Source organism: Peromyscus eremicus, chromosome 12, assembly GCF_949786415.1.
Source record: "Peromyscus eremicus chromosome 12, PerEre_H2_v1, whole genome shotgun sequence".
NCBI classification, from domain to species: Eukaryota; Metazoa; Chordata; class Mammalia; order Rodentia; family Cricetidae; genus Peromyscus; species Peromyscus eremicus.
In genome coordinates, this window is record NC_081428.1 from 56,322,024 (window position 1) to 56,337,506 (window position 15,483).

The window sequence follows — 15,483 nt, forward strand, 5'->3', positions numbered from 1 at the left end:
TGTTCATACTTACCACAGGAAACGGAGACAATCGTGCCCTTTTTAAAAATCAGCACGTTTGAAAAAACAAATCAGAGAGCTCCACTGTACTCACCTGAGGCTGCTGTGGCGTTCGTAGGGGTGGAAGCAGCTGCTTGAATCCGAGCGTGGGGAGGAATAAGGATGGTGGCCAGAGGTGGATTGCTGGACAGTTCTAGAGAAACGGAAATAAAAGTTAGAGTGTGATCCGCATTCTCTACATGGAGCTCCTGCATAGTAAAAATGGAAGACATTGCATTAAAACAGTTGATAACTGCACCAGTGAGGCAGTCATCAGGTTAGAGGAAGAGCATGTGACACAAAACCGATGTTTAAGAGCTCAATGTATCTCCCAAAATGTAAGCGAATACGACACTCCCACCAATCACCCCGTCACTCGGTAGCACGGGACTGTAAGTGCTCGAGAGCAGAACTTAAGAGCAGCAGCAAACAGAAACGGTCATGTGAACGAAAAGGCAGTCAAGAAAGGGGGTCAAATAGGATTACTGAAAATAAAAGCATTTTCACCCCATTTTACATTCCTTAAAAGATTACTGCTGAAAAGTTTGAAAATTTTTTAACCTAAAAGTAAGGTTATTTCTGCCAATGTTATAGAGACTATCTTCTTTTGAAAAATCAACTGCTATTATGTCTTAAATCATGTTTAAGATAAAGTGAAGCTAATGATATCCACACTATACATGGTAAGCCGTGGTGAGCTTGCATATATGATTGGTGTTAGCATCAAGTGTGAGTGTCCTTCCAGCTTGCTAGGAAGAATCCTGTCATGCTGGTACTCTAGCATGTAATGTGTGAACTCCCTTTTCCCTCTCCTAAGTGTTGCAGTTTGGGTTACTAAGTATGTGCTCATGCTATCTATAGGAAGACATTATCCTCTGAACTACAGTACGTATCTTGACAATTTAAATAAGTGGCATTAACTGAAAACTCAAATAAAGGAAACTTCAAACCCATTAAGTAGTTTGAGGTTTTCTTTTAATCTTGATAATCTCTTCAAGCTGCTGGAAAGCCAAGTGTTTTGATGCAATAGTTAAAAAAGGTTTGAGGGCCAAAATCTTTTTGCCAACAGTGACTTATTCACAGGCTCGCAACTAAATACTAACTTTGTACTAAATTAAGATTCTAAATAAGACTATATTCTAAAAAAAGCAATAAACTGTTACCAAGATTTGTGAAAAATTAATGGGAGAAAAAAGCTTAAAAGGAAGAAGACTCATTGTTCAGCCAGGGAGAACATTTACCAGCTCGGTAGACAGAAGTCTTTCTTTGGGAAGCTGTGCCCTAGTTAGGGTGTAAGGTGTGTGTAGTTCCCACTGAGGAACAAGAAGATGCTACATTGTTCCCTTAAAACCAGGAGGGGTTTAACAAGATCCTAACTGGGCCAGCAACGGGATCTGGTATGGCTGATTAATGCAGTATGTGGTAGTTATTCTTCATTAACATAAAAGAAATTTAAACTTGCTATCCCAAGTAAAATCTCCTAAAGAACCCGAAAAAGAAAAGGATGACTAAGGGATGTGGTATGAAGCACACTGGCAAAGCTACAGTGAAGACAAGCCTTCAAACACACTGGGCTGGAGCTACCTTGGCTTGCTTTCCCCACAGCCCGGGCTGCCTGGGTCCTCTTTACTTACTTCTCTTTCAGATCGCCTGTTTAGTGTATGTGCACACTCAGCTTACCAGACTAAGAAGTAACTTATACTGCTACCAGCAGAACCTTGCTATTTACTCACAATTTCTTCACTAACAGCAGCTATCTGGATGCGCTCTCTACTACATAATCAAGTGGAGGATTATGCCTCATTCTTCGACCTCTTGGATTACATAGTTCTATTCTGATCACCCATTAATTACTAATTACTCTTAAGAAGTCTGCATTTAAAGTTCACTTACACAACTATATATACATATATACAAACACATGTATACACACATGTACACACACACACACACACACACACACACACACACACATCCAAGATACATATTTATGATTCACAAACAAGACCACCACTACCACCTGGAAACTCTGCTCCAAAAGTAGAATACAGAATATCAAACAGAATGGCATCCAGTAATTCCATGTTCTTATGCAGAAATACTGCTCAAGAGCAATGGTGATTTAGAAGTACTGGGAGAAAGCACTCCTGTATTCTAACAGTGAGTGCATTTTCAAAACAGCTGACAGGAATTTTAAAACACACACACACACACACACACACACACACACACACTCACAAGTACATTTTAATATAGTTAATCTGATGAGAAATGAGTCCCAGGATATATTTATGGAGTATATTTGAATGGATACAAAGGCTCCTGTATAATTTTCTGATAGTCATAGAGCCAAAAAACACTGATGATTCACCTATCCATATTATATCCAAATACACGTGAATAATGGTTAGTCTGAACTGTCAACTCGATATGACCTAGAGTTACTTGGGAAGAGATCCTTGATGAGGGACAGTCTAGCTGTGGTAGAACTGTGGACACACCTGTGAGGAATTTTAATTATGTAAACTGATTTGAGAAGACCGTTCCCTGGTTTGGGTCCCGGACTGCATCAGGGTTGAACTGAGCTAAGTAGGTGCATTGACTCTCTCTGCTCCAGACTGTGGATATGACTAGCTGCTTCAAGTTCCTGTCACCCTGCCCTACCTGCGATGAGGACCCACTTGGAGTTCTAAGTCAAATGGACCCTTTCTCCCTGACGCTGCCTTTGTCAAGGTATTTTATCACGCAAGGAAAAGAAACTAGGACATGTATTCTTCAAACTCTGAAAAACATCCATGCTTGGACCACGGAGAGTCATGTTTATATTTGATACAGGGCAAGTAAAACAATTTTCAATATCAAAATAAAATATTCATTTTTGGAAAAAATGTGAATATTAGATATGTGTATGGTTAAAGCTTGAACTGTATGAATCTTCTTGAGATTGAGAGTTTGTTTTAAAAGAGATGCACCAAAGCTAAGCAGTATAACAAACTGCAAGATTTATGTGTGTACACGTGAGTGCACATGCATGTACAGGTGCATATGAACGTGTGTGCGCGTGCGCGCGCATGCGCGTGCGCGCACATAAAGGCCACAGGAAAATCATAGGTGCCATTCCACCTTGGGATTACGAGTGTGTACCACTAGTCTTGACTTTTTTTTTATGTGGGTTCTGGAGATCAAACTCAGTCCTCATGTGCATATGTCAAGCACTTTACCAGCCGAGCTATATTCTTAGCCCAAGTTTGGAAACTGCTAAAGGGCAGCTGATTCTACTAGCTAATGGTATATAAAAGTGACCCACTCATGAAAGTCCTTCAGGACTTTCAAGGCCATATTCTAAAGTACAAAGCAATTTACTTCAGGTTTATGGTTGCAGTTTTACAAGAGAACAGACACAAGGAGTGGAGGAAGCCCAGGATGAATGTGTTGTTGACATGAGCTGGCCATGTCAAGGATCCCAGAGCCTCAGACCCATGAAAGAATGGCAAAGAAAATCCCACCCGTCTCAGGATGAGGCTCACAGGAAAAGGGCAAAGCCTTCCCCGCTTCTGGTCTATGTTTGGATGTTGGTAGTGTGTGCAGAAATGCCCACTAGTGTTCCCCCCACCCCCACTTCTCCTACAGGGACTGTTTTACCAAGCTAAACCTGTCTGTTTGATCCAGTTGTATATCGTCAGTCCTGTGTCCTTGTTCTATCTGTATGTAATAACCCCACCTCCTTTTCCAGCTGTATGCAGTAACCCTGTTTCTCTGTTCACCTCTATATAATAAACATGCTGAGCTTCCAGGTGCTGAGGTCATTCCAGCCAAGAGCCCAGACCATGTGATCCCTGATTCCACTCCATGTGTCCATCTGTCTGTCTATCTTTTCTTCATTCCTTCAACACCCTAGTCAGGTCCAAGTCTCTAAGTATGAAGGACACAGCAAGTAGCTAATAGTATTTATTGAATTTTGACTCACTATGGTGTGACAAACAGGTTAAGATATCATTTCATGTCCATTAGGAAAACAAAAACATACCTGTGGGGTAATCAGAACTCTTCTACCCTGCAGGTACAGACCTAAGATGTTCAGTTGTGGAGGTAAGAGTGAAAGTTTCTCTAAAGAGAATTATCATGTGACCAAGTAGTGCCCCAAGTATTCAAGTAAGTATTTGCATATAAACTGTCACAACAGTACACAAGAGCCCATCACAGATGAATGCCTAAGTAAAACATAGTACACAGCCACAAAATGGAACACTGTTCATCCACAGGAAGGAAAGAAAGACCAATATATGCTCTACGGATGAAAACAGGTTAAGTGAAAGAAATCAGGTACGAAGGGTCACATGTTGTGAGGTTCCATCACATGAACTATCCCAAGTGGGTAAATCCATGAAGACAAAAAGCAAAATGGTTGCTGCTAGGGGCAGAGAGACTAAAGGGGAATTCATGCTCAATGGGGACATGGTTTTCTTGGGGAGCAAAGAAAACGTTTTGGAAGTTGATAAAGGTTTTAGCAGATGCACAGCATCAGGAGTATACAAATGACACTATGCTGCTGCTTTTTAAAATTTTTACTTATTTATGTATTTTATGTATGAGTGCTCTATCTGCATGTATGTTTGCACACCAGAAGAGGGCATTATAGATGGTAGTGAGCTGCCATGTAGTTGCTGGGAATTGAACTCAGGACCTCTGGAAGAGCAGTCAGTGCTCCTAACTGCTGAGCCAGCTCTCCAGCCCTCCACTGTTTGCTTAAAAAAGAAATACTTCATGAATTTCATCTCAGTTTAAAAAACAAACAAACAAATAAAAAAAAAACACTTCAGGGATTTGTTGAACTGGTAACTTTAAATTTTTATTTTATTAGTAGTAATAGATGATTCTCACTGGTGAGTTAAGAATCAAATGAATTACTTCAAAACAGCACAGAAGAACAGTGTAAACTTGAGTATGGATTCTGAAATCTAATCAAATACGAAGTTTAAGTAGTATTTCACTTTATACACACACACACACACACACACACACACACTTAAGAATATGTGCAAAATATGTTTGGAAACAGTGAGAACTATTCTCTCAAATCTACCTATCATAAGAACTCATCAGGACTTATATGTATGTATTTGTCACATATCTGACCAGGGGTTTTGTTATTTTATTTTTAGTTACAAAAATATTTATCTTTGGAAAAGCTGATGTGAACAAAATCTCGATCAGTGCTGGCTTGTCACGAACAGTTTAAAAAGATGTAAATAAATTTAACATTTAGAGTTCCTAATATAAAGACACTTTTGCAACTAGCTGGAGGCCACATGACCCTTATACATCACTTTAAAAAGTACTCCAGTAGCTGGGCAGTGGTAGCACATGCCTTTAATCCCAGCAGTCGGGAGCAGAGGCAGGTGGATTTCTATGAGTTAGAGGAGGCTATCCTGGTCTACAAAGCAAGTTCCAGGACAGGTAGGACTGTTACAAAGAGAAACCATGTCTCGAAAAAAACAAAACAAACAAATAAACAAAACAAAAACAAAAAAAGTACTCTAGTAACAATTATACCATACAGATAATAAATATATGCTTAGAGTACAAAAGAAAATACAACTTGAAAATGGGCATCATACTTTTCAATTATCCTCAAATTTTAAAAGTGCCTTATATAAAATATTCAGGTGCCATAACCAAAAACATTTCATGGCAAAAAACAAAAACAAAACAAAAATGCTGAGGATGTCTTTCTGTATGCTGTGAATGTGTTGCTCTGATTGATTGACAAATAAAACGCTGATTGGCCAGCAGCCAGGCAGGAAGTATAGTATAGGTGGGATAAGCAGAGAGAATTCTGGGAAGTGGAAGACTGAGTCAGGAGACACTGCCAGCCACACCATGAGAAGCAAGATGTAAGATACCGGTAAGCCACGAGCCACGTGGCAACTTGTAGATAAATAGAAATGGGTTAATTTAAGATATAAGAACTAGATAGCAAGAAGCCTGCCACGGCCATACAGTTTATAAGTAATATAAGTCTCTGTGTGTTTACTTGGATCTGAGCGGCTCTGGGCCCGAGCAGGACTGGAGAAAACTCCAGCTACACAAGAAACAAAAACCAACAACTGTGTTTTTTATTAATTAAAAAAACACTGATACAAAAAGTACAAATTTTCAAATAATTGTTTTATAGGATTTGATAAATAAAAAAGAAAAATTCCAGGGCTGGAAAGGTGGCTTAGTGATTAAGAGAACTTACTGTTCTTCCAAAGGACCCAGATTGCCAGCACCCACATAGCAGCACACTATGATCTGTAACTTCAGTTCCAGGGAATCCCATACCCCTTCTGACCTCTGCAGGCACCAGACATACATGCTATACACAGATATACATGCAGGCAAAATACTCATATGCATGAAATAAACTTAAAAAGCAAAATTGCTAAGTATAGTCCTATGTAATATAATTAAAATATATCAAAGTTAACAAATGCATTAGAAATCTTAATAGGAGAATATTTTATACTCAAGGATTATCAATGTATTAGAAACTGAGAACTACACATACACAGTATGTTACAAAGTGATGAAGACTAACTGATCATTTAAGGGTTTGGTCTTTAGTTTTCTCTGTATTTCTTCTGTTTCCAGCATTTTCTTTACATGCATTGCTATTTGTGAAAACCAAAGCAATATGGAATAAAAATAAAATTTCCTTTGTGAAGAGAACTAGGAAGAAGTCAGTTAACATTCTAGTTTAACCAATCAATGACACCTGGAGCTATGCAGCCTTCTCCTGATACTTCCAGCCACAGGGATTGATACACAGAAAAACAACCTGCTCCTGAGTTAACTGGGCTCTCACTGATTCACCAGTAACTTTATGCAGCCTATATGTACAGTTGCCCTAATTTTTTGTTATAATTTTCAACTCTGTAATCTGCAGAAAGAACATATGTTTATTCTTTTCTTTATAAGATCATCCTTTATATGATAGATTAAGGAGATGGGGAGCCTTCTGTGACCAAGAAAGAGACATTTCCTTTATTTGAAGATGAAGTTTTCCCTTTGTGTTTATATTATTCTAAATTGAATGTGGAAGGATACATGAAATAAACATGTGAGATTTGAGTGAATAGTAATGACTTGTACGGCTTAGCTTAAAACTGTCAACATTATGTGAGTACCATCTGTGCTGAGGGAGCCTTAAACCACATTTAAAAGGGTATTCACATGTCCCAAGACTGTTAACTCTGTTGAAAGCTGATCTGAGACTCTGAAATGTTTGGGATCCTCATCACTCCCATGTTAAGCAGAACAGTAATGAGTTGGAGGGTAGAGTATTCAAAGAAACATTTGAATTATAGAGCTTGGAAAAAAGGAAGTTGAAGTGTGTTAATAGCTTTAAAATGTACCCTCCACATTCAATAAATGAAATGTCTCTTTCTTGGTTACAGAGGCTCCCCATGGCCCTCATATACTTCCTAGCCTGTCAAATCCTTACCACTCAGTCAGTCAATATACTCATTACTTCCTTCTCTTGTTTTATTGATAGGGAATTATAAACATTTGTGTTTCTTTTGGGGGGAGACACCATTAGAGGAGAGGAGTTTAAAAAAAATGGAAGAATGCCTTGGAGTCTTGATCAGGGAGGAAGGAAGTGAACAACACTAAAATGGCGGGGAGATGATGGCTGTCTTTAGATTTCTCAGAAGTCACCAAGGAATGAGTGAACTCAGCTGCCTTTTAGTGTTTACTCAGCAGCAATGGGGCCAAGTCTGGAAGGGATGGGAAGTTCTCTGTCTATTCCTCTCACATAAGTTCCAAGTTTTTAGGACTTCTGTTTTATAAGATCATTGAGTTTACAGAAATACATGTGTGGTTTGAATAAGAATGGCTCCTATAGGCTCATATATTTGAATGTTTAGTCATCAGGGAGTGGTACTGCTTGAGAAGGACAAGGAGGTGTGGCCTTGTTGGAGTAGGTGTGTCACTCTGAGGTTTCGGAAACCCAAGCCAGGCCCGGTGTCTCTCTCTTCCTGCTGCCTGAAGATCAGGATGTGAAACTCTCAGATTATTCTCCAGCACCAGGTCTGCCTGCATGGCGCCATACTCTCCACCATGATAACAGACTAACCCTGAGACTGTAAGCCCCAATTAAGTGCTTTGTTTTATAAGAGTTCTGTGCTCACAGTATCTCTTCTATCTAAGCAACAGAACTACAACAACAGGAAAAATTCATTCCTAGGGCTTAAAAAAATCTGCTGTAAATGCTTAGGAAACAAATATTAATAGTCTACCTTTTAGATTCAAATCTAAGGGTTACACACTATTGCTTATTCTTATTGGTAATAATCTAACTTACTAAAATCTCTATATATTTTTCATGTGACCAAATTTACTACAATCTAGTTAAAAAATGGTCAAACTATGATTGTTTGCAAATTTTCATTTGTCACTCCTCTGTTCACACACACAATGATGGTGTAATAAATTACAGGCATCTCTTCACTTCCCCAAGTACTTAATATGACCACTTCTGTCTCCAGATCATCACTAACAAAGTACCACTTCACATCCGTTTACCCAGTGTGCTTACTTTTCTATTGCTGTGACAACATATCACGACCACAGCAACCTATAGAAAAAGAGTTTATTTTGGGCTTATGGTTCCAGAAGTTTAATTAGAGTCCATGATAGCAGAGGGGAGGTGGCAGGCAGTCGGAGCAGCAGTGAAGAGCTCACATCTCAAACCACAAACAGGAAGCAGGGAGCACACTGGGAATGAAACCTCACAGTCCACCCCTAATAACATACTTCTCCAACACCTCCTAACCCTCTCCCAAACAGCTACCAACTGGGGCCCAAATATTCAAATGCTGGAGACTTATGGAGGGCATGTCACTCAATAGAGACAGAGAAAAATGAAGTGTGTGGAATCACCTTGAGTGGTAAAGTTGAAGAGTGCAGGTGTGTCTCGCCCGTTTGGTAGTTTGACATTTGGGTCCCGTAACTCATCAAAAAACGAATGCGCACAAGCTTCCAGTGGTGTTAACCGGGCGGTTGGTGTGTACTCCAGTAGACGGCTACACAGGGCAATCGCCTCTGGTGGAGTTCGGGGCCGGAAGACCTGAGAGGACAAAGAAGGAACAACTGAGTTCTACTGTAAGAGCCTAATCAAACAATCCTTTGAGTACTGAGCTAATTACCACTATATAAAAACATGGTTACAAAATCCGGAATTAAAAAGTTAACCGCATGTGATATACCACAGTGGGATGAACTACTTACTAATAAAAAACTACGCAAGAAAACTCAGAGGATACCCTACCTCTTAAGCATGAAGTAGCACAATGAATTAAGCATGCCTGTAAACTACTGCAGACGTACAAGCTGACATCTGAGGCAAGCACAACTACAAGAGTAGTTTTTAACTTGAAAGTGTCTACTGCTGTGGCGTCTGGTTCTCCTTTTGGCAGAACAATTGTCTGCTGACACGGATGGCACTCTTCAGATCTTATTTTTTAAATAAGTATTTATTAAATACTTCAGCCAGTATTTTTTTTAAAAGAGAAGAAAAGCTGTTGTTCTAACTGTAAAAATGCTAATGGTCTAGTATTATCTTCTTGATACATAGAGCATTCATTATTCAAAGATTCTGGAATACTTAAGAGTTCCTGAAATGTCTGGCATTAGTCTCTTACACAATTGGACAGATCATTCTCATTTGAATTTCTTTCAGGAATAGACTGGAGTTTTAAATCAGGCAAGAAGAACTTGTGTTTTCAGTAAGAGCTGTTAATTTACAGAAAGGTCAACTGAAGTCTATATTGAAGCAATACTAATTAAACCAATTTGCTTAAAAGAACAGCCAGCTTTATATTCACTGTGTTTTAAAAAGAATCAGTATATATAATGATGAACATAGACTTTATTCTAGTTAAAGTTTAAAAACAGAAGGGGAAAACATTAAGTATGAACAGATGGAACACAGAACCTTTGAAAGGAAAGAAAAAGAAAACATATTCCTCGATAGAAAGAATATGTAAGCAAAGGCAGGGTTGGTGAAGAGGAACAAAAAGGGCATGCAGAGCTCTGGGAGGCTACGGTTTCTAATGAGTGGCTCAGATCACTTGGGCCGAAGACGGGAGAACTTGTTATTACTACAGGGCTTGTTAACAGTCAAGAGACTCATGAGCCACTTTCTAAAAATCAATGGTAACTGGAGGGGCTGCTTTCTTTCCCCTTAAAAAAAATATAGTTTACTACAGAAATAGAGTATTTTCCACAGAAATTGAGAAAGTGCCTTGAAGAGGATCTTAAGAATTTATGTCGAGGCTCGGTCAATTGGTTATTTTAGAAAGCACTCTGCAAGGTCACAACTGCCTTGTCTTTATGCTTTTAAGTACTATAATCTGCCTTAGCCAAGGGAATCTCAACGCTGATACACAACTTAAAATGTTTTGTTTCTCCACCATTTTTGGTCACTACCCTCTCCCTTGTTTCTAAGTGCCAATCAAATCCAGAATGCAAAAAAGAAAAACAGTAGAAATTGCCATAAAAATAAGAAAATTAGGCAGGTAGTTTTTTTTGTGAGGTCAGGGCTAGCCTGGTCTACATAGTAAGTTCTAGGATAGCCTGGGCTACATAGTAAGACCCTGATTCCAAACAACAAGAAAAATACTAAAATTAGTGGCAGTTTGTATCTACTTGACAATATATGGAGTTACTTGTTAGCTAATGCAAAATGTTTTGGCACCACTTATGATATTAGGTGAGTAGAATTAAGACAGCGCGTGAATGTAAAAATAACTCTTGCTAAAATTCAGGAGCAGGAGACATAGACAGTAAGTTATTTTAAATCTAAAAGTTCATGTTTGACTGTGCATGATGACCCATGCCTTTAATCCCGGCACCTGGAAGGCATCAGCAGGTCTGTGAGTTTGAGACCAGCCTGGATCACACAGTGAATTTGAGGCCAGCAGGGCATATTGTAAAGCTTTGCCTTTCCTTACACAAACAAGCAGCTGGGCTGTGGTGGCATATGCCTTTGATCCCAGCACTCAGGAGGCAGGGGCAGGCGGATCTCTGTGAGTTCCAGGCCAGCCAGGGCAACACAGAAAAAACCAAAAAACCAAAAAAAAAAAAAAAAAAAAAAAAAGGCAAAACTACTACAAATAAGCAAAAACAAATCAAGCAAACTAAACCACGCTGTATTTGTGAAAGTCTTTCTTTTGAAAGTCTTAATAAATTAGAGTTCTGGTCTTACTTTGGACTATTTAAAAAAAAATCTATTCCCTGTTATCATTTTTGGTATTTTAGTAGCTACAAGGAACCAGCTACCATTTGGGTACTAAGGAATATGTATATTATCTTATTCTGTGAAGAAATCCTTAACTTGAAGATCCAGAGAGTTAAAAAATAATCTATGCCAAAAGTCTTTATTAGAATAGATTTAACCTGCCTTTTAAAAAAATATTCATTTACTTTAAATTTTTTTGAGATTCCTCACAAGAAAAGCCTTAGTTCAGTACCCTGTGGATAAAGGTTAAGTGGGAAGGTGAATCAAAACTGGTATCTCCCAGAATTCAGATTTCTGACCATAATAAGGGGTGTGACAGCATGCACCTTCCAGAGTGAACAGTCCCGACTAGACGCTAGCTCTTCTAAAGGAAAGGGAGCCAACAGCTACTGAAACACAGTTTCTAATCAAGTTTCTACTTCTACGTCATTCCTTACTCCCTGAAACAGCATACACAACCTTTGGTTGCATCTAAGAATAATTAAAATTCCCTTAATTCATAAACTTCAATCTAGATGTCAATGGATCCTGACAAGCTAAATATACTATATGAAAACCTATACCAAACAGTACAAAACCAGGAACCATCTCCCCACATTGTTTTCATTAGCACATTTCAAGAATGAACAGTTGCTTAGCCTTTCCAAGAAACGTTTTCCCTAATGTTATGAAACTGACCTAAAGTTTAAAAAAAAAAAAAAAAAAAAGTACATACCCGTACTCCTGGGGTGAAATGTCCTGTTCCTGACGAATCCTAAAGGTGATAATGCAGTGAAATAATCCAAACAGGGGAAGTCAATGCAAAAGAGAATAGTCCAGCAAGGAAAAATATATCCAATGTTATAAGAAATCCATGGTGTAGGGGACATAGAAAATGTTTATACAGTTATAAACTTTAAGCATTCGTCTCCACAGTAGCAAGTCCAAATTTTAAAAATTATTTCATCACAAGTGTATGCAAAAAAATCTTTTTGATTTGTGCAGTGGTGAGGCACAGTAAAGAAACATCTCTTCTGTTTGAGTTTATTATGTTCCAATGCCAGTGTGTTTATTAAAAAAATACAAAACCAAAATAAGTTAAAATCAAAATGAAAGCTAGAAGTAAAGTTCCCAAAGTAAAGTGGTCTTCTATGACCTGGACTCATCATCCACAGACATGGGAGGGGGCACATTGGCCTGCTTTAAAATGTATGTTCCCAATATGCTAGAATTCCACAATTATTTTGTTTCAGTTACACAGTATAAACATTTTTTTTGCTAAATTATTGGTCATGAGAGAAATATTAAGTATATTTAATTTATATTACTATAAATTTCAAGCCAGATACTTTTAATTTGTGTGAGCTAAGAAAGAATCAGGCCACCGCGGATTATTCTCCTTTTTTGGATTGACTTCCCTGCTAGAAGATATTTATTTACTGACAGTCTCATTATATTAGGACTCTTCAGGAAACTGACATATCACCTCAGGAGTGCGGGTATAAACTTACTTTTTTCTATTGTGGGTTTTGCCCCCTCATACCCTTGCACCCATGACTTAGGAAAAAAAAAATAAATATAGAGCATTCTTTCCTTTTTGCAAAAACTCACTGAAAAAAAAAATCTTTGAGTAGTACAAATTCAACACAGCTTCATCTGCAAATATGCCCAATTCACCCACCAAAAGCTACACAAAAATTTATACAATAAACAAAACAACTAGGGGACAGTCACAGTTACAGGTGACATGCAGAATAATGTACACCAACACCTAGGCAAAACGGAGCCAAGTATGCAAGGGAGGAAGCAGGGTCTATTGTGTCTAGGTATTGAGAACACAAAATTGGCAGAACTCACCAGTAGCTGTGAACTCCCTTGACTAAGCTAAGAGAATGTAACATTCTTTCCGGATAGTTTCCAGTGGGGGAATTAAATATTTTGCAAAAAATAAATAATCCGCGGATTACTTTTAGTCTGCAGACTAAAATTTAGTGCATGGGATTAAAATCCAGCCCATCAGAATAAAAATCTTAAAACACAACCAGGTGGACAAAAATAGAAAATCATACCAAAAAAACTAACAGCATAAAGTAAGATTCAACTGGGCAAACTAACAATTAGTATGCAGACTAAACATGGCCAGCCAAGTATGCAGCAAGGCCACAGACACCCCTTTAAAAGCTAAATACAAAAATAATAAAAACAAAACAAAATGAAACAAAGCAAAAAAAGGAAAAAGGAAAAAGAAAAAAGAAAGAAAAAAAATGAAAGAAAAAGAAAAAAGAAAATAATCAAATGAACCAAAACACTGACATGAACTTTTGAGTACTTCAAATACTACCTCACCTGTGCAGCAACATGTTTTCTTAAATTCAAACAGACACTTATCACAATTTCTAGTCCATAGGAAAAAACTATCATAAAAAATAATTTTCCTCAAAAAGTCTCTGCAGTGTTGAACAAATGCAAACAAATCCTTAAATGAAGAATTAGTCAAATAAATTTGCATTTGGGTAACTCAGATAACAGAGACAATTTTCTAAGACTTTGGCTATAAAAATCCCACCTGGAGTTAAGCGCTATGACTGAACCTGAGGCCGTTCAGAACAGCTGTTTATGAACAATCACATACACATCAAGACCCGCAGTTAAAGCTGCCTCTCAGTGTCAGCTCTCACCAACGCTGCTGTATCATGCACCCAACCAAACAATATATAATGTGCACTTCTTATGATTATAGATAGTGGAAAATGATTTACAGGAACACAGAACAAATCCTGTGACTGTTCCAAACAGCCACCCCCTACTAGCTTCCATTATAAGCCTATGAAACTGACACAATTTTTTGATCATAGGCAAAATATAATCCCCTAGTTCTAAAAGCTGGTAAGCCATGAATACTAAAGAGCAACTTCGATACTAGGTCTCAAGTAATCTAAAGCTATTTGCAATTAATAAACCTAGATATAAGATTAAAGTGAGACAGTATCATGGGTCTGTTGAATAGTTATGTTAATTAACAACAACAAAAGAAACCAATTAAGTAAGTGGTTAACTTACTAAGTACATAACTTAATAATTAAGTAACACTATTTAAAGATATCCTTTATTGGTATTTTGCAAGCTCTTATACATTGATCTGGTGACACACTGAAATGGAAGGTAACCCAATCTACTATAAACTATTAATTTCCCACCAGAAACTACTTTAAACCAACTTTCAGGGAGTCCACAAGGCAAGTAAATGGCTACATCTGAAGTCACTGTCTAACAGGGTGGATTGCAAACGAAGCATAGCTCAAGCTTAATAAAGACACACACTTTCTAACTTCTGAAGGTTAGAAAAGCAGAGAAAGAACGGTGAGAACAAGAAACACAAAAACGTCCTTTTCTTCATCATGACAAAGCTAGCCCTAGCATTTAATGGATTTCAATTGCATTAATTAAAAGGCTGAATTTTCCTGAATTACATGACATGTAAGGAAACCTTAATGGACAGTACCATTTACCTCTACACTGTAATTCTTCCTCTAACATCCTCATTGATCAAACATTTTTGCAGACCAGCTGCTGGAATCAAGCTGGCCTTCCTAAGAGTGTATGAGTATCCCTTTTCATCCTCATCTCTCATCTTAAGATGTCTGTCCAAGATACAACATTGTCTAGTCTTTTTTTCTATACCTCAGCAAATCATGTCTGTCTGTCTGTCTGTCTCTCTCCCTCTCTATCATCTTTTAAAAATTCATTTGTGTGTACATGCTTGCATGTCAGGGGACAACCCATTGACCCAGTTTTTTCCCTCCACCCTGGAGGTTCCAGGATCAAACCGGGAGGTCAGGCACGGTGGCAAGAGCCTTCACAAGCTGAGCCATCCCTTGGGTCCCACTTAAGCTAATCTTAATTCTGCTAAAACAGCCCTTGTCCTGTGTTATCTCTAGGGAGACGTCTTTCACTGTCTTCACTAAATGTCTGTCTTATGACACTCACTGGACATAAACAGCTTTGGACATTCACAAAACAAAATTTCTATTACTTAATACTTGCTTTAACTATGCTTTCAAAGGCAAGGACTTCATATTTTCATTCTTTATGGGACCCAGCATAACACTGGTGATAAAGAATACATAATATTTAAAGAACAATGATAAATTAAAAAAAAATATTTTTGCCTTCTCCAATCT

At 38.1% G+C, this 15,483-nt stretch overlaps 1 protein-coding gene across 3 annotated transcripts in view; it reads right to left on the minus strand.

Annotated features, from left to right (window-relative positions):
• Gsk3b (glycogen synthase kinase 3 beta) overlaps positions 1-15,483 on the minus strand; it is a 155,296-nt gene that overhangs the window by 12,696 nt on the left and 127,117 nt on the right. For 2 of the 3 annotated variants that reach the window (XM_059277674.1, XM_059277676.1), the window contains exons 9-11: positions 12,039-12,077; positions 8,965-9,151; positions 95-193 (exon numbers count right to left, since the gene is read on the minus strand). In XM_059277674.1, the coding sequence (XP_059133657.1) occupies positions 95-193; positions 8,965-9,151; positions 12,039-12,077 (325 nt within the window). The remainder of the gene's footprint in view (positions 1-94; positions 194-8,964; positions 9,152-12,038; positions 12,078-15,483) is intronic. The other variant, XM_059277675.1, reaches the window with a different exon arrangement.